Consider the following 21,526-nt stretch of genomic DNA (forward strand, 5'->3'; position numbering starts at 1 on the left):
TGATGTCAAAAATCTCACGTAGGTGAAAACAATCAACTGCCAAAGTAACATGTTGCGGATTAGCTTTGGTTTTTGTCTCAGCTTCTGCCTGTTATTCATGTTTAAATGTGTAAAAAAAAAAAGAAAAAGAGAAAAGAAACAAAAGAAACAAAAGCTTAAAGCACTGTTGTTTATTTCGGATCAATGTATAATTAAATTGTAAATATAGAAAACTGATGTTTCTTCTTATTCTTTATTAATAAATTAAAAACAAACAAACAAAAAAACCCCACAGACACAATCCAGGATCATTGTTATTTTTTTTTTTATTTTCCACACACAGGAGTAAGCCAACATAAACTTTTGAAATGTTATAGTTTTATAAGTTATTCCATTAAGATTGCACTTTATTTTATTTTTTATCTTTATTGTGGATCATGTTATAGGTTTAAAGTTTAAGGATCATTCATTACTCAGTAAAGACAGCAAGACTGTGAAAAATATTCAATAAAAAAGAAAACCAAACACACTATCCCTTTTCGTCTCACTCCTTCACTATAGTGTTTATTTTTTGTTGTTTTTTTAAGAGTAGCGGTCTCTTCCTGTTTCACATTTCTTATATTCAGGTCCTTTACACTCTGTTGTAGCAGCCTTCGTGTGAGAAATACAAATAAAATGTCTGTAATAAGTTAACATCTCAGGATTTAAAAAATAAAACAGAATAAATAAGATGATTGTTCCCTAATGTAGACCTGCCTCCGCCTGCCCTTGTCGGTGTTACATTACTTTTCGGTGAGTGACAGCTGCAGGATCCTCTCCAGCTCCTCCTCCTCCTCCTTACGCTTCCTGTAGCAAAATAAGAAGTTCATCTGTCAGAACACTGACAGTATCATCACTTTAAGATGACTTTCTTCACAGGTTTAAGGCGTCTGAAAAGCTGTTCGGATCGTGTTACAAGTGTAATCTGAAGGTGAAGTGTCTTGCCCAAGGACACAACGACCGAGACTGTCCGAGCCAGGGCTCGAACCGGCAAACTTCCGGTTACAAGACGAACTGCCAACTCTTTGAGCCACGATCGCCCGATAGTGTGTTAAAGTAGTGTTAAATGTAAAGTGGTGTATTTGATATCCCCGTGTAGGTGTTCCTGCATCATCTTAACCCTTCAAAGCATGAATCACAAAATAATTGTCAGAAAATTCCAATTTTTTAACAATAGAGTATTTGGTGAATCTTCTGATGAAATTTAAAAAACATGAAATATTAATTTGCATATATGAGTTTAAATTTGTATCATATTTTATAATATTTTTTGCAATTTATTCCATACAAATATCTCCTGCAGTTTATTTGGGTTTTTCAGGGGGTGGGGTTAGGGAAGGGAGATCACACTTGTGATGTAATCTCAAAAACTCACTTAACAAATATGATTTGGCTTTAAAGGGATCAAGCACATTGTTGTGATGTCATAGCCTTGCAATGTGGGAGTGGGGGGTTTGTTTATATTAAGTTTTCCTCCACAACAAACAGTAAACATTTTAACTCTTTTCTTTAATCAGTTTGCACAAAAGAACATATTATCAACTTAGGTTTGCCATTAGCCAAATTTAGGTTACTCGTGTTTTAAAAGCATTAACTTCTTGGCTAATGCTGACTGAATGCTCCCTGGCCATTTGCGATGCTGATCCTGGAGCAACATTAGTATTGATGATGCAGGAACAACACCAACACACCAAAAGATTGAACAAATGTGGCTTGTTTGGAAGGACTGAAAGAAGAAAGCACATGGCAGTACAGCTTGGGTTTGCAAAGCTGCATCTGAACAAAGACTTTTGGAACAATGTCCTTTGGACAGATGAGTGGTGATGATCTGGGCTTGCTTTGCAGTCACAGGGCCAGGGCACCTTGTTGTCATTGAGTGGACTATGAACTCCTCTGTATACCAAAGTATTCTAGAGTCAAATGTGAGGCCATCTGTCACAACAGAATGGCTGACTCAACCTGATTGAAATGCTGTGGTAGGGCATTAAGAGAAACCCTGCGAACCTCGATGAACTGAAGCAATGCCGTAAAGAAGCGTGACGTGAGAGACTGATGTAGAAAATAATTAAGTCAAGTTATTTATACTGAAAGGTGTTTCTACAAGCTTCTCAATCACATGGTGTACTCCGTTTCTCACAGGACCATAGCTGAAAAAAAAAGTTGTCAATCTAAGAAAACTGCACAGTTCTTGCTGAAGCGCGCATGAATTATGAAAATCAAGAAATTTACTAATAAAAATGAATTTTTTGTTGAACAGGTGAATGTATTTAATCAGGTTACCACCCAAACGAAAGGCACCAAAAGCAACGTGACTTCACACCGAATTTGCAGCTCATTACCATCTGACACAAAGGAGGATGGAAGAGTAACTCACTGCTAAATGTGCATTAACTCAGCAGAGATGACTGAGGATGACCGACTGAAAACAATACACGAGTCTGAGTCGTTGTGAGTCCTAATCTGGGTCAGAATTTTTTTATTTTCACCTTTATTTCATAAAATTGTGTCCGTAGAAGTTCACAGGACTGCAGAATGGGAAGTGACCCCCCACAGCCCCCCACTGTTTTGCTCGATCAGTGGACTGAACCTTTCACTTCGGGCATTTAACATCTGATGAAATCCCTCGTGCTTCATAAAGACACTTTTAAACTGCCTGTATAGCTAGTAGTTTGCAGGTTCAATCGGGCCTCTTTGACAGCAGCTGAACTATGAGCCGCCATTAACACCAGAAATAATTAGACCGCTACAGCTAAAGGCTGATATAATAACATCAGATAAACTACTTTGCTATTTGGCTATGATAGCGCTGGGTAGCATTAATGGGGTGCTGACAAGCAGTATTTTATCCCTCATTATCTTCCTCTCCTTTTTTTCATATTTTATTTTTCAAGCTTAAAACATTTTTAATGTTTCCAGCCACGTGAGAGCAAGGAAACTTGTCTGTAGTGTCCCCCGCCTCTAGCCCAGTGACAGATGGATAACCCTGAATTAGATACGTGGTTATGAAAAAGGGTGGTTAGATGAATGGATGAATCCATCTGAATCCAACTGCTTCCCTAAGCAGGGAATAATTTGTCAGCATCATTTGTTTTTTGAGAGATTTTTGACACCTAAAGTGTCGCAGTTGTTGTTTGTCACACCATGCTGCCAAAATATGAGTTTGAGATGAAAGAGCAGAGGGCGGCACTCTCTGTGTGCACACTCCATTAAATTAAAACAAAAATAAAAAAGATGACTAATACTTTGTATGCTCTACAAATTCTAGCAGGTGTGAGAGGTTTTTTTGTTTGTTTGTTGTCGTTTCTTCCTTCTGTCTAACAATTATAGGTCATATAAACCCACAATTTCAGAAATGACTCATTTCCTCATCCATCTCGTCTCCACTCCCACCTGTCTATCTCCTCCTGCTCCCTGCAGGACAGCTCCATGGCAATCCGCAGCTGCTCGTCGAAGCTGGTCGCCACACCGTAGTGTGCGGATAAGCGCGGATCGGTCACTGTGCTGTAGGAGAGCGGGGAGTTGGCGGTGGGGTCCAACGGAGAGACAGAAGAGGGCTGGCTGGGGTCGGCCATCTCCTCTCCCTCTCTGCTGGCCAGTGAGATGGACAGAGACTCCTGGATCGCCCTGAGACGGGAGAGAAATGAGGACACCGTTAAATAACGACGGGTCTCTTAACAGAAGACTTTTCAAGCTGCGCTTCATTACAGGATAAATTTAAGCTGGTGCTCTCAGGAGAAGGTGGGAAGAAAAAGCTCATCACTGAACTCCATTTAGAAATGTGTAATTAAGTCACTTCACAAGCTAGGGATTTCCCTACATAACAACAAGGAAGATAAGTTAAAACTGTCTGATTTTTCTTTACAGTAACAACTACAAGAGAGTTTGTGAGGTCATAACCTTTTAACCAGACATTTCAAAAAGTGAGTGAAAAGTATATGATCAGTGCCATTTGTTTCCATAGTGAAGAGGAGGAGCACTGGCAAGAAAGAAGAGCCTGTTAAATTTGGTTGCAGAGGTGTTATCACTTTCTTAGAAAGTGTTAGTATTAAAGTTTAATACCAGATAAAACATATGGAGGATATCTACCTGCATGTCCTCAGATCTCTGGCTGTTTTCTGAAGCTTTCATTCAGGCATAAAACCTTTAACTAGTGTGAGCAGCGTGAAACTGTCCATGAACTGAAGCTGGGCCTGGCAGCTGATCAGTGTTGCATACGATTAAGACAGACTGACTGAGATAGCAGACGTTTAGTCTCATCATTTCATTTGCAGAACAAACAAAAGTCAGAATGTCCAGCCAACAGTCCACGGACCAGTCATTAACATGTGTTGCATAGATGAGTGACTCAGCTGCCAGGTTTATGCTCCTCTCTGTCAAACACGACAATCTGGAAATAGTCCTTAGGTGTGTTGTGTGCCATCTCAGAATGTTTGAAGTAATTATTAAGGACATGGCCAGTTTAAGAAAAGAAGATGGGTAAAGCCTGAGGATAAGCTCACCTCTCCAGCTGAGAGTCTTCCTCGTACAGGGGAGACTGTGGCACCGGACGGCTGTTGGTGAGGGCCTCCCAGATGGTCACCTGAAAACCAGACACAAGGGTTACACCTGGCTTTAGATTTAAGGACAACCTACACAGAGACTGTGCTGAGCTTTTAAATAATTCACAGTGGAATGAGTTTGAGATGATAAAAACACTGTAACAGTATTATGACCCGAGACCCTTTGTTTTTTAAAAGGTGCTGTAAAACGTCACATGAGAAGGGCAAATTAATAAACTGAGAGAAAATAAAAAAAAAAAACAGAAAAGTCTTGAAAGGAAAAGAAGAACAAGGCTCTGTGACCCAGAAGGGGATTTGTTCTGACCTGGTCGCTCTCTGTGCCGGCGTCCAGCAGGCTCTGCTGAATGGCAAACTGCAGCAGGTTGTCATCCTCGTCCCTCATTGGCTCGCTGCGGCCCGGACCGAGAGTGGTGTAGTCGGGAGGGGGCTCAAACACCGAGGGGTCCACCTCACAGTGGAAGGGAGGAGTGGCCTGACCTGTGATATGAGAAGGTACATGATAATAACAATGATAATGATTACACGTCAATTTAAAGTCATGTAAAGGTATCAGGTACCACTAAATGTTAGGTCAGTAGTTACCAGCTTCTCCGGGGCTCTCTGGTTTGTGGACCGTCACAGAACTGACCGGCTCGTCACAGCCGCACAGGTTGCTGAACGTCACTCTGGCATTCAACACATGAAACAGAGGAATCTCTGAAAGGCAGACGGAGAGTTCAGTCAGACATGAGATGCAGTGGCCAACAAGGACTTAAACAAAAACATATAAATAAAACTCCTTCCAAACCCACAAAAGGTGATTGGAGGCTCAGAGGTGATTGCATTTCTGGGATCTTCAATATATTTAATATAATTATATACTTCATATAAGCTAGGATTGCACACCCTAAACAAGACAGTTGCCATTTGGATTTAACCAGTTTTGACCGATGATTTGATACATGTGATTTTTACACCCTGGTAAACATAGAAACTAAAGTCTTTGCTCTCTCCTCTTTCATTTATACAGGTGCTTGCTCTTGTTATTGCAAAATAACTACCGTGAGATAATGTCAAGTTGGCAAACTTTCAAAAAGTCTCAAATAGTGCCACTAACAACATATATCTTTAACCACACTCACCTATCTTGACAGGGAAGCCTGGTGGCAAGCGGAGGGTGATGAAGTCACGCAGCTTGGCAAAGTGGGCGTTCGAAATGGCCATGAGGTCTATGATGGGTGTCACTTGCTCGGCCAGGGACAGAGGATGAGACTCGCTCAACCACAGCGTTGCTTTAAACCTAGAATGGAGGCAGAACAACAAAAAGAGAAATAAGGGTGGTGATGAACATCTGTGCATGGATTTGCGTTGTGTATCTTACCTCTGAACTTTGCTGGTAAGCTCAATGGGGCGTCCAATGTCGCGGCCGTTCAAGTTGAACTCCGGGTTGAAGTATTCCTCAGCTGTGATGGCTGTGGGGTTGTGAGGACTGGCGCACTGGGACACGTTGCTCTAAGAGAAATATGGAAAGGGAGCAATAAGTAACAGTGTTCATTAAAAGAGGCTGAAAGCAGTGTAGGTGGTGTGTGTGTAGATGTTAATGCACGGGCGCTGCTGAGACTTACCCCATTGTGAGCTGTGTGCTGTTCAGCAATCCCCAGGAAAGACTGCAGAGGAGTCTTTGAGCCTGAGTAGGAAGACAAAAAGGAATAAAAAGAGATCACTATAAAAGTGCTACAAAAATCCATTAAAATTTACTCTGTATGGTCTGTTTAAAGTGGACTGTAAATTTCCAGCCCCATATTTTTATTCCAGCACTTTATTAGAGCAGCTCTGCAAGACCCATAGTTCAAAATAGTCCTTATTTATCTTTTACTGTGCCTATGGACTGATGATCTATCTGACATGGAGCATTCTGAGCAGTTAGATGCTTCGGTTTCAATCTCAGAGGGATTACTCATACTTATTATTTAAAACCTTGACCACGTTTAACATGAACATTCACACTTGTAGCAGTGTATATATGACCAGAAACAAGTAAAAGCATAAGTCCACTTAAGAAAAGTATCCATGAAGAGCTAATTTTCTAATACAATCAACATTTTATTACAATAAATTGGTGAAAAATCACATTTTTCAGTGTCCACGATCTGTTCAAGATACACACCTCAGTTATGAGGTGTATCTGTGTGTATCCGTTGTTACCTTTGCTTCTCGACTTGTCCTGGTCTGACAGATGTTCTGTCCTTGAACGAGTCACCAGCTCCACATTGGTAGCGCTGTAAACCTATACACAACAACGCACAAAGGAAAAGCACCCGTGAGCATTTTAGTTTGCTTTCAGTCAGGAGTATGAGCGTCTGCCTGTCTAAATTCAAAAGCACAGCTTGAAATAAATAATTAAATACATCTAAAACTAAATGGGCTCACTCGCACTTACCTTAGCTTCATACCCACTGACGACCTCGCTCTTCTCAGAGCGCCAGCCCCAGATTCCAGACTTGTTCCTAAACACACAATGACAAATTAAGTACTCATTGTGCTAATATAATATATATTTCTACATGACTAACTGTGAGGATGCACTCAGAGTTTATGCACGGAAACATGAAAAATGAGATGTGTAGAAATAATTTAAGAATTCTGCGTATATGTATACAGTATGTTACCGCTCAAATGCAATATTGCGAGTGTTGAGGTGCGTGGAGACAATAGGCGATGTGAGTCTCTGGGCTGTGTTCTCTTGAGATGGCTGCATTGCTGCCAGGAGCGAAGGCGCATCACGAGGGGACAACACAAGCGGCTCTGTGTACACGACCTGCTTCTCATGGTCCACCTCCATGACCACTGCCCCATCGTCTGAGAAGAGACGGACAGATAGCACAAACAGCTAGGCTGTGTAATCAGGGTGCATACAAAACTCAATCAAGATACAGGTGCAAGAGGAAAATGACAATAATTCTGACAGAATGAAAGCCATCACAAAGCTAGAAGAACAGAATTGCTTTTTAGTCTTTCAGGGATGGCCTACATCAGCTCAGAATCTATCTATGTTAGTTTCTAAGTTAAAAGGCTTGCATGCTATTGTGGCCTAAGGTGCAAAAAGCGCATACCTCCACCCTTGAAGATATAGCTGCGTCGTCCTTTCAGCCAAGTCATGTGTTCAAAACCCAGGAGTGTGGTGTCCACACGGAGGCAAGAGCCACTCTTCCACACCCGGTAGACATCACTGGGGCACACTTTTGACACCAAGGGCACTGAGATGGAAGTTGAAGAAGATGAGATGCAGTTACAGTGAAGTAGCACTAGAAACAATTTGAATACCTAATGAATAAAAAGCTGGCTGACAATAAAGCTGACAATTTTTGTCTGAATTTATTAACTATCAATGAGAGAATCATATATGCTATAATCTGGTTGGTAGTGATACTCTAATTTTAATCCGCTGAACAACATCTGTTTGCTGCTGTTGTGGGAGCTGTCCAGCTACTTGTGGTGCTGAAACTGACCTCTGTGGATATGCATTAATGAGCCACACTCACCCCAACTGGTAAACTCCCATTTCATCTCCACATAAAAGTCTCGTGCCTGGAAGACACGAAGACACTCTTAGATCTTCTCAAGTCGTCTACCGTTTATGCCTTCAGATTCAATACAGCTCAAGAGCTTCTAAAAACATACACTGACACATCAGACTTAATTTCTTCCCCATCAACCTTCAACCAGGCACCAAGGAATTGATGAGGGTTGTCTCAGTTCAACGGGTCAGGTGTAAAACCCAAGAGATTACATTTGTGCAACCAGATGGATCTACCTGTCTTAGTTTGCTGAGCAGCTCGGGAATGCCCGCCAGTCTCTCAGTGGCACGCTTGAAGTCTCTGTACTGAAGCACCAGCTGTACAAGCTCAGGGTCCCCGGTGCTCACTGCCTCCTGCAAGACTGAAACATGCATTTATTTACAGAGGGTGTTTCTCTTTCCCTCAGTAGCCTGAGGGTAGGAAACAGAGAAGCAGCAGAGCACTCACTGGTCCAGCCCTGTGCGTTGCAATGTGTAGGGTCTGCAGAGTGCCTGAGCAGCACCCGGGTTGACTCCAGGTGGCCCAGACACACAGCAAGCTCCAGCGGGGTGCGCCCTCTCGGATCCAAGCGCTCCAGATCCTGCTGCAAAACCAAACACACAAGCAGCAGCAGCATGAGCGCAATGCAGTTCGACATGCCAAAAAAAAAACAACCCCCATCATCAATCACCAGCTCCAAAAAACAAAATCAAGTCTTACCTCTTTCTTCTGTAGCTCTCGATCCAGCTCCAGGTACTGATTGTTCCAAACCAGATAATGCAAAGGAAACGCTTCTTGAGCCATGTTTGACGACCGTTTGAGAGTTAATCAGCAGGAAAGCTACGACTTCTGCAGCGACACCACAGCAGATGGGTGCTGCGCTGATCGGCACCGCTGCTTAGCTAGCTAGCCTCGTTTACAGCAGGGAATTGTAAACTCTGAATGCAAGAGGTGTGTCACCAAGGGGGAAAAACCCTTCCACTCACTAAATATACCAAAGTTGCTAGCGTTAGTCAGCAACTAAACGACTACTGTACCTGCCTATGGAAATTAGTGGGCTGAGTTAGCTAGGCTAACTCAGCCCACTAATTTGTTGTAGTTAACGTTAACTAGCAGCTAGCTGGGCTAACGTTAGCTAACTGGCTAATAACATCATTTCCCTCTCGTTTTGGCGCCTGTGTTCCATTATTCGTAACTGAAGACAGCCTAAAATGCGCCTCAGTGTCCGCTCATTTTTTCCACAGTGTCCTTAAAGTAGTAAAATAGCGGGTGAAATTGCCGGCTGATGGAGTTAGCTAGCTTCTCCCCCGCTGCTGCTACTGCAACCATTCCCCCCTTTCTTATCGCAGGGCTGTCTAAATAACACAAGACACGGCCTTTACTCCGCTTTCACATCCAGGTCCCTAGAGTTGGGGCATCCGAGATGATGCTGGTGACAGTTGATGTCGGGACGGCACTCGTTTCCTGCCAAGCAAACGCCTAATAAAGGCGATTACATCTGTCAGTCTGCTGCGATCCGGTACAAATATTCCTGTGTATTTACAGCCGCAGCGGCAGTTTTCTTTATTATTTATTTATCTAGGCGTCGCTTTATTTCCAGGTTATTGAGAGATGCTGGGTGGAGCCACCGAGGAGTGGATAGATGGTATAAACAGGAAAATACTAGTGATGTAATTGCAGTGCATCTTCCCCACTTTCAGCTCAACAGAAATCACGAAACCCAGCCATTGTTTATCATTCTTTTATTTATTTTTTTCTTGAAAAATAACACAAATAACATAAAGTGAAAAAGGCTTCTGAAAATAATTACAATGCTACAGGTTCCCCGTTTTGATAATCTAAAAGAGGAAAAACACATTTACACAAAAGTATACATTTATATTCTTATATTCATTTTTAAGGGATATGGCCAGGAGGAGCAGTCTGGGAGGAGACCTTTGATATAGAGCCATAACACTATAAGGGAACAAAGAAATGAGCAGAACCCCCACCTCCCTAAACAAAACATCTCTACACTGAATCTGACAGTCATGTGAAAAGTAGATGGTCACATTTTTTCCTCTCTTTTTATTTGTAAATGAAAGCAAAACAAGTGTATCAAAGACAGGTGGGGAGCGGTTTAATCTAGAATAGTTTTGCTCTAAATGTTGTCTCTGTACAAAAACAAAGCAAAAGGAGTTTGGAAATTATAGCACCTGAAGTCTAACGTTGTTTGAAAATGCACCATTTATCTGACACCTTATCCTTGGCTCGTCCCCTACACTTAATGCAACCTGCCCTTTTGTTGGGGTGAGGTCTTGTTGCCATGTTGATTGCCTACTCACACTTTTAACTTTCTTACACACTTAGCATCCATGTACACCATACAACTGGACTTGTGTCGCAACCAGTGACTTACAAAGCTGAATAAACATCTGGTAAACATAGGTCATTCCCGTAGCTCACGTTTCCCAAGTCTGACATCGAAGTCCTTTCACCTTTACTTTCCTTTTTTGTTTGTTTGTTTGTTTTTTAAGTATCAAAGCATAGCTGTTGTGCATGAAGCGCAAGTCATCAAACAATTGAACAGAAAAAGATATTAATATGCTTGAAGCACCCAAAAGTAGCTGAAATCAGTTAAGTTCAACAAAACAATGCATGTTTGTTCTGCGGATGAAACTCAAAGTCTCTGCTTATCTTTCTCAAGGCAGAAAGCTTGTGATGACAGTCATGACTGGCTCTGTCCAAAGAAGAGTTGATGACTTTGATATCCACAGGATGTATAGTCTAATACAGCTTTTAATTGCCTGCATTCTCCCACTTAGGAAAATTAAAAAAAAAAAAAAAAAAAAAATGAAACACCACAGCGCACATAAAAGTTAAAATTTTGGGGAATTGCATTTAAATAAAAAAAAAAAAAAAAAAAAAAAAAAAGATGTTTTCTCCACTCACCACGAAGTCCCAAAAGAACAGCAAAAAAGCTCCTGAGTCCTTTTTTCCTTTTTAAGTACATGGCAAAATAAAATGTAATGAAAAGAAGCATCGTTCCAGCTGTGACATGCCATTTGACCCCTCCCAACAGCACCAGTCAGCGAGCCCTCCCAGTTTAGACCCCACCCTTCCTTTACGTGGCACAGGTGCATGAGCTTCCCTGCCTCTCTCTGTTTCACAGATTCGCATCAGGATCCACTCCCTCCGCTTTTGCATCTCAAATCACGTCTGCAATGACAGAAGGCGAGCCGCTTAGGATATCCGCTGGATCAGTTTTTCATCCGATAGGCAGTAGAGTGTGTTGACTGACAGCTCAGAGATGAACGCCTCACAGGCCTTGCGGGAGACACCTTTACAGCCTCGTAGGTCAAGCAGCATGATGCAAGAGAGGCGGCGGAGATACTTCAGACACGTATCTGTCAGTTTACTGCAGCCTGGAAAAGAAACGTGAAAACATTTATCTCCAGTTGAATGAAACTTCCCAGAAATGCTGTCCAGTCCATATACTTCCCAACAGTTTCCTACCTCCCAGATTGAGTTCTGTGAGTGTGTTTCGCGTGGACGAGCCCACTGCAGTCAGCAGATTGATGGAGTGGTCGGTGAGACTGTTGCAGTGGGACAGATCCAGTTTTGTTAAATGGGGCATGTGGCGGATCACCAGACGCAGAGTGGAGTCGCTAATGTCCAAACCTGCTAGCCGCAAACACTGCATGGACCGCAACTGACTACGATTGTCACAGCCTGGACCAGAGATGAAAGAAAACAAGCAGAGACATTCTGTAAATTTGGTAAAGGAAAGGGAGAAAGGAAAAGGAAAAGACACGAAAAGGAAAGAAAACTATACTAAATCTATTACTTGATAATGCACATCGTATGATCACTTTGTACCCTCTGAGGCTCCCCTTTCCTTACCTGGAGGAGTGACTAGATCCCTGATCTGAGCATCTTTGACGGCATCTGCATATCGCAGATCAAGTGAACGGAGTAGAGGGCAACCAGAGGAGCACAGAGCTGAAACAGAGGACCAGGAACAACCTGCCAGCATCAGATCCTTCAGCCCTGTAAAATGGGTAAGATTTAAATAGTGTTTAATGTCATACAATCTAAAAATTGAGTCCCCCTTTTATGTGTTAATATTGTTAATACATCTATATTGTCCCTTTCAAAATTCAATAATCCTGGAAGAAAACTTGAGTGTGTACCAGGCAGGCGGTCAATGAGCCAGCTGAGCTGTTTTTTAGAGATGTTGGTCCAGGAGAGGTTGAGTGTGACCGGCTGTCTCTTTATGATGCCTGTCAAGGCCTGAGGACTAACCGTGCGCTTGATGCTTAGGTCAATCCGCGCCCAAAGCCGCTTGTCTAAACACCTACAGATGAAAACACATGCATAAAGAACATATCTGTGCATTTGTAGATATATGGGTCAGCGATACAGTCTAAATAAACCATCTTTTAGGCTTTCAAAAGGGCTCACTGGGCCTTTTAACAAATACAAATCAAAGTGGTCTGAACTGATTTTAAAGACTGAAATCCAACTGAATCTTACTAAAATCTTTTTAACATTTAAAAAGTAGAAGCAAAATTATCCTGCCTCTACAACATGAAATTTAAATGACCCACAAGACGGCCCAGTTAAACATACCTCGATCGTGTGATTCACACCTGTAGTCTGGCATAATTTAACAACTTAAAAAAAGGTCCAGATTCAGAGTTATCATAAATATCAGATAAAAATGCTGAGATCCTGAGGTGATCAGCCAGGTAAACAGTCATCACTTTGCTGAACTACAAAAAACAAAAGTCCAGTAGGGTTTGTAAAGCTCTCTTAAAAAGTGTGAAGCTTTTCTTTAACTTAATGCAGAGACCAGCTATAGAGGCCACATTAACCAGAGAACAAGCCATCATTTGTAGCCAGTACAAGTAACGTCAGTGATTTGTAATTTAAATTAGGTAGAATGGGCCTGAACGCGTATGTTTTACTTTGCATTTTATGAGTGTAGCGAAACAAAAAACACTTTAAGGAGATTTGTTAGTAAAGTGTCAGGGAAGAAGTCTTACCATTTGTACCAGTTCTTGCAGACTGCCATGCAGACGCAGAGATCTGCACGATTTAAGTAGCGGAAGACAGACACCCACACCTCTCTCTCACAACTTGGGTTATTCCCGACACTCCCCCTTTCTGCTTCGCCCCCTCCTTCCTGCAGGGCAGACAGAGGGACGCGGAGATGGGGAAGCTCAGAAGATGAAGACGAGGAAGCTCCATTGTTCAGTTTGGCTGGCCTGCTCAGTCTCATTCTTTTTGAGGCCTCAAGTCTCTCTGAGTGGGAAGTGCGAGTGCCAGTGTGTCCACTGCGAGTCTGCGGTGGTGTGTGCCTATTTGAGTGCTGATCAGGACAGGGGCTGCGATTTCTAATGGGGGGTCTGAGGAGGGCTCTGGGCTGGCTGTGTACTGTGGAAGTAGCAGTGTGAGGGGCGACAGCCTCTAATTTGGGGACAATAGCTGACGGGTCCTGTTTGGCTCTGGTTGGCCTTTGGAGTGTGACTTTATTAAGATATGTTGCATCTCTGTCCCCTGTTCGACTTTCCTGCTCCATCTCCTCCTCTTCATCCTCATCTGCTCCATTTTGGTTGGCCATCTCAAACCCGTCCTCTTCTCTTTCTTTGGCTGCCTGTCCTTCCCGTCTCAACTGTGGCTGGTTCTCTTTATCACCTCCCCTCCCGCTGTTCTGCCCACTCTCTTCTTCTTCGTCGTCGTCACTACTGCTGCTGTTGGTGCTGCTGCTGCTGCTGTCCTCACTGTCCTCTTCCAACTCTGCATGACTCTGACCACCTCTGATGCCTTTTCCTGCCCCTCCTCCCCGCAGCCTCACACCTCGCCCTCTCCCCCTGCGGGGCTCTCCTTTGGGTGCAAGCACTAAACCATGGGAAGACTGCTGCTGCTGCTCAAAGGACTCGGTCTCTACTGGATTGCTGTGGTAAGAAGACCCATTCGCCCAGGTGGAACCTTGACCTCTGCCCTGAGGTAGTCTGCTCGCTGGAGAGCGCAGACGAGGCAGCACCCTGGAGCCCAGCAGCCTCGGGGAATGAGCTAGAGATGACGATTTCTGTTTAGAGGGAAAAGGCAAATATCAATAAGACATGACATGTTTCAGACATCAAATCTAGTTCTAAAAAAATGGTTGTGCATAATTGTGTCATCTGCTGCAGATATAAAACATTGAAAAGTTGATAAAAAAAAACTTCACAAATGCAACAGTTTCAAATGCAATACAGAATAACTGCAGAAATAAGTGCACCACTTACTGTTAACATTTTGACCCGATCCAGTTTCAGCTGCAATAAAAAGAAAAGATGTAGGGAAGAGTCAGCTACAGAAAAAACTAATCTATGAATAGATAAAGTGTTAGTCTATTATTTAAAGTCAGAGACAGTTTCCCCAAACAGGTGTTTCAATTGGAAAATCAGTAGCCACTAAAATAAATACAAATCAATGTGAAACAAACTTAAGTATCCCCAACTTACTCTCTTTTTATATCTGAGCTGAAGTTCAGTTGCTCGTTTGCGGCTCTGTTGATGCTGTAGTAGCAGTTTCTGAGAAGGCGGTGGTGCTGTTGGCCGGCCTTGGGGTCTGCTACGTTTTGCTGGACCCGCCTCTTCACCAACACCAATTCCTTCCCTGTATGAAAGTTTGGACTGTGGCAAGGAGGTTGAGCCTTCTGACTCTTCACTTTCCTCATCGCTGGAAGACTGATGTGGGAGTGTCATTATTAATTAGTGTATCAACATCAACTATAAGGCAACAGGAAGTGGCTGATAAACAATAAAGGGAAAAAACAAAAACACATCCGAAAGAATGAACCAGCTAAAGCAAGAAGGAATCAAAGTAAATGTAAGAAATATATTTAAGCACCTCTGATGCTGAATCTTTTCCTTGGTAACATTTGGGACACTCCCAACAACTCGGTAAGTCCTTATTGATCTTCCCCTCACCAGGTTCCTAAAACACAACAGGTAAATGTTTGAATTGGAAACTACAAAACCTGATCACAAATGCAAAAAGCATCAATGCAATAACTGTGTAATGTCCTTAATTTATACGCTAGATCAGAAGCAGACGCACCTTAATGCATTGTCGATGGGCGATTTCTGAACAGACAGAGCACTCCATGAGGGTGTGAGTGATTGGATTTGCTTCATCTGACTCCCCCTCTCCACATATGGCACATCGTGCTGTGTTCGGTAACGCAGGCTAGGTGGTGGACAAAATAAAGCCCGAAATTTTACATATAATACTGACAGGACACTTGTTAAGCCTTGATTATACTTTCGGTGTCTATGAGTCGGCAAGGGTCTGAGTGATGTAACCTTTGGCACACACCTGCCTGCTTTTTTTTTTTTTTTTTTTAAACTTAGCTGTCAGGTCTTCAGCAACTGAGTATAATCAAAACTTTAGAATGATTTTCCAGTTCAGTTTGTCAACACACTTTAGAGTAAGACGCTTCAGTAAAAGTATGTTTTAACAGTTTTCAGTGTTTCTTCTGCATGCATTTACAGATGGACAGCATAATTATTTCAGTGTATATAAATACAATGATGGGTATGAAATCTTACTGCTAGACACTGTCGCATGACGCAGCTCTTCTTCATGCGCCCAGGTCCACCGAACTTCCTCATGTCATGGCAGTACTGGCAGTTGCCACACTCCTTCCTGCAGCAGGCAGCACAGCGCTTGCACCTCACCCGTCTCCGTCTCAAGGCGGAGATGGAAGACCGTTTGGTCTTCTGACCCAGAGGCTTGTGGAGGGTGGGTCCCAAGCGAGGACGGTAAAGAACAGGTGTAGGAGGAGTGGGAGGCTGGTACCATGATGGCTACATACACAAGACCAGCAGGCAAAATGCATGTTATGATTGAGTCCCACAAACATCAGGCAGATGATTAAAAATAAAGCTTAGAAAAATAGTTCACTACTCACCCTTTCAGGCCATCTGACTATGGGCTCTCCAGTGTAGGCTAGCTTAGGGCTGTCATCGGCACAATCTGTCAGAACAGCCTAGACAAAAAATATGGAAATGACAGATGAGTATTTATTCTAAATATATTAAATACTTACGTAGAGCATGTGACTACATTCTAAGTTGATCAACGCAAGGAACTTTGGTGACACTCACCCTCATGTCCTCAAGCAGGCCTGCAGCATTCGCAATTCCTTCAGGGACGCACTTTTTGTGGCTCGGCAGCTCCTCCAGTTTTCCTAAAAGGTTCCACAGTCCTTCAAGCTCAAAGGGGGTCAGCACGGGCCGGGGTTTGCTAACTTGGATTGGTTTTTCTTCTTCGGCATCTTCCTCCTTGATCTTGATATCCTCATTTTCATCATCAGTGTCATCTTCATTGGAAGCACCATTACCAGTGTAGGCATTGTTTTCGAGGTCAGCTGGTGTTAAGCCTTAAAAGAGGAAGCATGTAGTGTTTAAAGTTAAAGTAAGTGATAAACAAATGTTTGTGTTCTGTAGGAAAGAAAGAAAAAAGGGGGGGTGGGGGCAGCGGTCTTTATCTGAGTACATTTATCCTTACCTATACCGAGGGAGTACTTCTTGAACTCAGGGGTGAGGTGCGAGATGTCTGTCAGACAGTAAAGGTATCTCTCCAGGACGTACCAGCACATCTCATAGTAAAACGGGTACCTGAACTTTGCTGGCACCTAGGGGATGTTGATAAAAACAGACCAGGAAGAACTGCTAAATCTTATATAATAATGATATATTTATGTCTGCATTTCTGTTCCTGAACTCCCCCTAGTGGATTGGTTCAATCTTTATGAAACTTGGCCCATAAACTACCTCGGGTACCAAGACTAATAACATCACAATATGGCGGTTGATTCAAATATTTACGGCAAATAAAAAACTGCTGGGTTTTTTTCTGCATATTTGTATCCAGAACCTGCGTGACTGAGGCCAGTTTGTAATATACACCATTTTTACGCAGGTAAATAAAACGTCCAAAGAACCATGATGGACATAAAAGCAACCAAGTAGTCACATGAACCATGGGTATGTCAATTCATTCGTTTGAGCTAAAGTGTTGCCTTGCTTTTTCAATTATTTCCTTCTTCGTTTCTATTTCTATCACAATTAAAAGCTCCTATTATTGATTATAAAGTGAAGGTTAAAGTGTTTGACCTGTAGCAAAATGTTGAAAATGTCCTTTTCTCTCTAAGAAACCATGTAAAGGTTCATTTTAAACACTGCTCAAAATCATATTTAACCCTAATTTAGTACTAATTAAACTATTTATGCTTATATTATAGGTAGATCAACATTTACAAATAACAGAAACCATATGTATAGCAATCAATGTAAATAAATGACGGAAATATGAGCCATACCACATACAGGATGGGGACATTGATATTACATGTGTTCCTATAGGAACATGTAGGAAGTTACATGCTTGTAATGCATCTACAATGGTTCCAAATTGTTAATAATTAAATGGGGTTTTTTAAATTCTCAGCTGCACCTATGCAACTAAATTATTTATGTTTTTTGTTTTGTTTAACAGCTAGTGTCAAGCACCACAAAAAAGAAGCATTTGTCACACGGTAGCTGTGGTTTTCACTTCTTCTTAGAAATATATATTTAAAAAAATATGGTGTCACTGCAGACACAGCAGTCCAGATACAAGCTGAACACCTGTGTGTGTGGGCTAACCCAGCCGGATACCTAACCTGTGTTATAGCTAAATTTAAGAAAGGAAAAGAAACTTGACATAGTCTCAAAATAAACTTCATATTTTCCATAGCTCATTTTGATTTCATCTACCAGTTAAAGTCACAGCATCTCCAAATTTATAATATACAACAATCTCTCACACAATTTGAGGTCTAGTTTTTCCTTTCAGACTTTTTAATGACCTGCAGTAACCCTGTCAGTGGGCTACAATTGTGTGGATAGTGCTTTACAACCCCTGGATTCATATCCAAGAACCAAAAGATGCATACATGTTTCAATTTCAAGAAAATGACAGTACTGGCATCAGATTTCTACAGTGGGAATACCCAAAAAGGTACTAAATGGTTTTTTTAGACTTGTCTTTTTCGCCCCTTGTAATTTCCACACGGCCCTGAATCATGTATTACATTACTCTAAAATCTCAAATGATTTATAAAGACATTTAAACAGTGAGCTGTTTAACTGCTGCTCACCCGTGTGCGATCCTCAATGGTGTAGATGTTGAGCTGCATCGGGATGTTAAAGCTGTGGAGGAAATTCCCCCCAAACACCAATGTGTCCTCTGGTGTGTACACAGCATGGATCCACCCTACACCATATTAAACACAGGATGCTTGTTTACATGTGTGAGAGGCTTACATACATTGTCTCTACCCTCGTCTGTAACTGTATGTACTAACGCTATTATTCTATTACAGAACAGACCTGATGGGATGACAAAGGTGTTCCCTTGATGGAGCTCTATCCTTTGACAGTCATGGCACTTATCCCCCAAGAAGATGTCTCCCTGTTTTCCTGATAAAACCCAGTTCTCATACATCTCCAGGTTCTGTGGTGAGGGTGGAATCAGCCAGAACACCTGTAGGGGGAAAGTAAATCTTAGTTAGAATCTGCAATGCATGCCAACTAAACAATTTGATCTTCCCTCTAGTCTGCTAACAAGAATTGAATTTATTAAAGAAACTGGCATGCACTCATAAAAATGTCCCCGTCAGTATTTACTGCATAATAACATGAAGTGTGATAACATTAGATCATACTTTGATTTATTCTGAAAGCAAGACTGAAGAAAAGGACTGTCCCAGATTAAGTTTTTACCCAGCTGTTATAGGCACTGCTGTTAGAGTTTCTGTAAACACAGCAGCCTACCTGGATTTTTTAAATACAAAAGCCACAATTGTTAAGTTAGCTAATGTACCTTTACTATTATGTTCAGAATTCCTACACGCTTGTATCCATTTCAGAAAAAGCTCCAACTTATCATTTGCAGTAACCTCAGTGTTTGCATCTTCAGTAAAATACACCTTTCTTCTCCTTCTTGCTTATTCTCCTTTAATGCCACCAAATTTCTCTCAATGGTAAAGACTGTAAAGTGGGAAACAAATTATCCTTCTGGAAACCCTCTGTGAGTGCAGAGATGCACACATAGCTCCTTTGCTGCATGTGCGCCTCATAGTTAGCATTGCAACTGTGCAACAACAGCCCACATACACATAGAAATGTGCCTGTTAAAACCACCAAAGTTAACAACTATTCTGATGGACACCTCGTTAAATCTATAGTTCTTGTGCGGTGTGACATTCAAACTGACCTTTCCTCCTCTCAGAATGTGGTACCAGACGGAAGTGCCTCCAAAGTCAATGTGGAAATCTGTGAAGCAGCCCTGCACACTCATGAGACAGTACCTGAGAGATATGAAGGCAGGATTGAAAACCATCAAACAAGATTAAAACGTGAACAGAAGCTGGCATACAGATTAGCTAGCTTACATTTGCATTGATATAGGAGAGGGTCATGATGGTGGTTTCTCTACAGCACAGCAAATGTTAAATGTTGTTAGTTTACTCACTTCTGTACTTTGGGATAGTGCATGTCTATGATGGCATTGGTGGAGTCCCTCTGCCTCTCCTTGATATGACGGGGCCACATGTTGTCCACCCAGTCAATAAGGTCCACCTGTGTAATACAGAAGTACACAATTAAAATTTCAGCACCAAACCCGAGACTATTCTGATGATCAGCACCACTTTCTGCTTAACACATCACAGTTGGTCAATAACTAAAGGTGAAGTTACAGAAGTTTTTTCCCCAAACAGTTGCTTCAACAAGTACAGTTTCTGTAAACGTCATGTGTAAAACTGTGCAAACTCTCACCGAAGCAGGCCGTTTCACCAGGTTTTCCAGTCTGGTGTGACTGAACTCTAGACTGATGACATTGTAGAGTTTTTCTCTTTCTGATGGTGGCGTCTCATAGTACCGTCGCCACTGAGCCATCGACATCTCAATTCCTTTCTGGGTGTTCACATCCATAACGTCTACAATACGTCGACTACCTGTAAGCACATTAATGTCAACTGAGATCATTGCTTACTTTGCATAACACTCACCAGCAGGGCTGGGCGATATATCAAGTTTTTAAATACATCGATATATATTTTTATACGAGATATGAGATGTGAAGATATCGTTTATATCGATATAGTCTATGTTATGTTATAATTATACTTGTGCAGCCACAAGTTTGCCTCTCTTTCGTCCACTTTTGTCTGTACGCAAAATTACTCTGCCTCACCTCTCTCCTTCACTGAACACAACTCCCCCTCCCCCATCATTTCAACTGCAGGCTACAAGAAGGACACAGAGGAGCTGGTCGGTAAAAAGAAAACATTTGGAGATTACTATTTTAGTGCTGCCAGCGTTAATCTCGTTAAAATGACATTAACGCTGCATTAATGCGACAAATCTCCGTTAGCGAGTTACCACGGATCGGCACGTGCATGGGGCTGGACGGTGTCAACGTGTTAACGAGCTAACCGCGCTAACGCGTTTGGCCTAAAATCCTTTAATTTTCTCAAAAATCGACAGTGCGCCTTATGTATGAATTCTGGTTGTGCTTACTGACCAATAACCGATTTTATGTGCTACATGGCGCTCAGCAATCTGTCAAAAAATGTTTTAGTACAACTTTGGTAAGCTACGAAGCCACACCGCTTGATGGATTGTCAGAGCATTACGGCTACCGTAGTCAGGAACCTCGTGGAGTACTACGTACTGTCCTTCAACATGATATTACCGTATTGTGTGTGTATAAGGACCACAAATGGCCTGGTTACAGAGCGGATTTCAAACTCAAGGCTGTCAGTCACGCAGTAGAACTTCGGAACAGAGCAGCTGCAAAATCTGTCTTTGTTATTATGCTCAGCATCTTTTTAGTTTGCATTTTGACTGCACAATTGTGAGCTTTTTGTTATGCACAAAAACAACACTGTTATTTTATTTATGGAGCATTATTATTTAATAAATGCTGATAATTTATTTTACGTACATCTATGCTGAATGTTAATAAAAGTGCCTGTGTGACATCTGGGACAGCTTGTACTAAGAACTCTTTTTTTGTTCTTACTTTATGGCTTAAAAATAAAAAATAAAAAAAATAAAAAAACCAGATATATATCGTATATCGCCATTGATCGCCCAGCCCTACTCACCAATTTATAATGGATATTTTGTAAACCTTTACTCCATTTTTCCCCCCAATATGCACAAATTTTTGGAAACAAAACAAACCAACAAAAAAAACAAACAAAAAAAAACATTACTACGTTTTGGAGCCACAATGAGCAGAACAGTACACAAGTTAAAAATCAACTCTTCAGTGCTCTGTGGGGCTGTTACAATACAAGAACTATTTTCTAGATCATGGGTGCAAAAA

General features: G+C 41.9%; 2 protein-coding genes across 3 annotated transcripts in view; both read right to left on the reverse strand.

Moving 5' to 3' along the window:
• Positions 1 to 287: 287 nt before the first annotated feature.
• Positions 288 to 9,756, reverse strand: ankrd13d (ankyrin repeat domain 13 family, member D). Its single transcript, XM_005723137.1, has 16 exons — positions 8,834 to 9,756; positions 8,582 to 8,717; positions 8,371 to 8,495; positions 8,099 to 8,144; positions 7,670 to 7,813; positions 7,226 to 7,415; positions 6,997 to 7,063; positions 6,762 to 6,843; positions 6,182 to 6,243; positions 5,938 to 6,068; positions 5,699 to 5,856; positions 5,160 to 5,273; positions 4,882 to 5,054; positions 4,518 to 4,597; positions 3,409 to 3,642; positions 288 to 825 (listed from the first exon to the last, which is right to left on the reverse strand). Exons 1-16 carry the CDS (start codon positions 8,915 to 8,917, stop codon positions 762 to 764), a joined length of 1,890 nt encoding a protein of 629 aa, XP_005723194.1. The 5' UTR covers positions 8,918 to 9,756; the 3' UTR covers positions 288 to 761.
• A 1,252-nt stretch (positions 9,757 to 11,008) lies between these two features.
• kdm2ab (lysine (K)-specific demethylase 2Ab) overlaps positions 11,009 to 21,526 on the reverse strand; it is a 15,137-nt gene continuing 4,619 nt past the window's right edge. For both annotated transcript variants that reach the window (XM_005723138.2, XM_013908272.1), the window contains exons 6-23: positions 19,969 to 20,147; positions 19,664 to 19,770; positions 19,406 to 19,499; positions 18,520 to 18,673; positions 18,288 to 18,403; positions 16,655 to 16,781; positions 16,252 to 16,526; positions 16,056 to 16,133; positions 15,694 to 15,951; positions 15,203 to 15,331; positions 14,993 to 15,079; positions 14,605 to 14,829; positions 14,386 to 14,415; positions 13,141 to 14,186; positions 12,286 to 12,449; positions 11,996 to 12,142; positions 11,609 to 11,824; positions 11,009 to 11,517 (exon numbers count right to left, since the gene is read on the reverse strand). In XM_005723138.2, coding sequence (XP_005723195.1) covers positions 11,336 to 11,517; positions 11,609 to 11,824; positions 11,996 to 12,142; positions 12,286 to 12,449; positions 13,141 to 14,186; positions 14,386 to 14,415; positions 14,605 to 14,829; positions 14,993 to 15,079; positions 15,203 to 15,331; positions 15,694 to 15,951; positions 16,056 to 16,133; positions 16,252 to 16,526; positions 16,655 to 16,781; positions 18,288 to 18,403; positions 18,520 to 18,673; positions 19,406 to 19,499; positions 19,664 to 19,770; positions 19,969 to 20,147 — 3,614 coding nt within the window. In that variant the 3' untranslated portion in view covers positions 11,009 to 11,335. The remainder of the gene's footprint in view (positions 11,518 to 11,608; positions 11,825 to 11,995; positions 12,143 to 12,285; positions 12,450 to 13,140; positions 14,187 to 14,385; positions 14,416 to 14,604; positions 14,830 to 14,992; positions 15,080 to 15,202; positions 15,332 to 15,693; positions 15,952 to 16,055; positions 16,134 to 16,251; positions 16,527 to 16,654; positions 16,782 to 18,287; positions 18,404 to 18,519; positions 18,674 to 19,405; positions 19,500 to 19,663; positions 19,771 to 19,968; positions 20,148 to 21,526) is intronic.

The sequence above is a fragment of the Pundamilia nyererei genome, unplaced genomic scaffold (assembly GCF_000239375.1).
Source record: "Pundamilia nyererei isolate P.nyererei 1_Seehausen unplaced genomic scaffold, PunNye1.0 scaffold00008, whole genome shotgun sequence".
In the NCBI taxonomy this organism is placed as follows: domain Eukaryota; kingdom Metazoa; phylum Chordata; class Actinopteri; order Cichliformes; family Cichlidae; genus Pundamilia; species Pundamilia nyererei.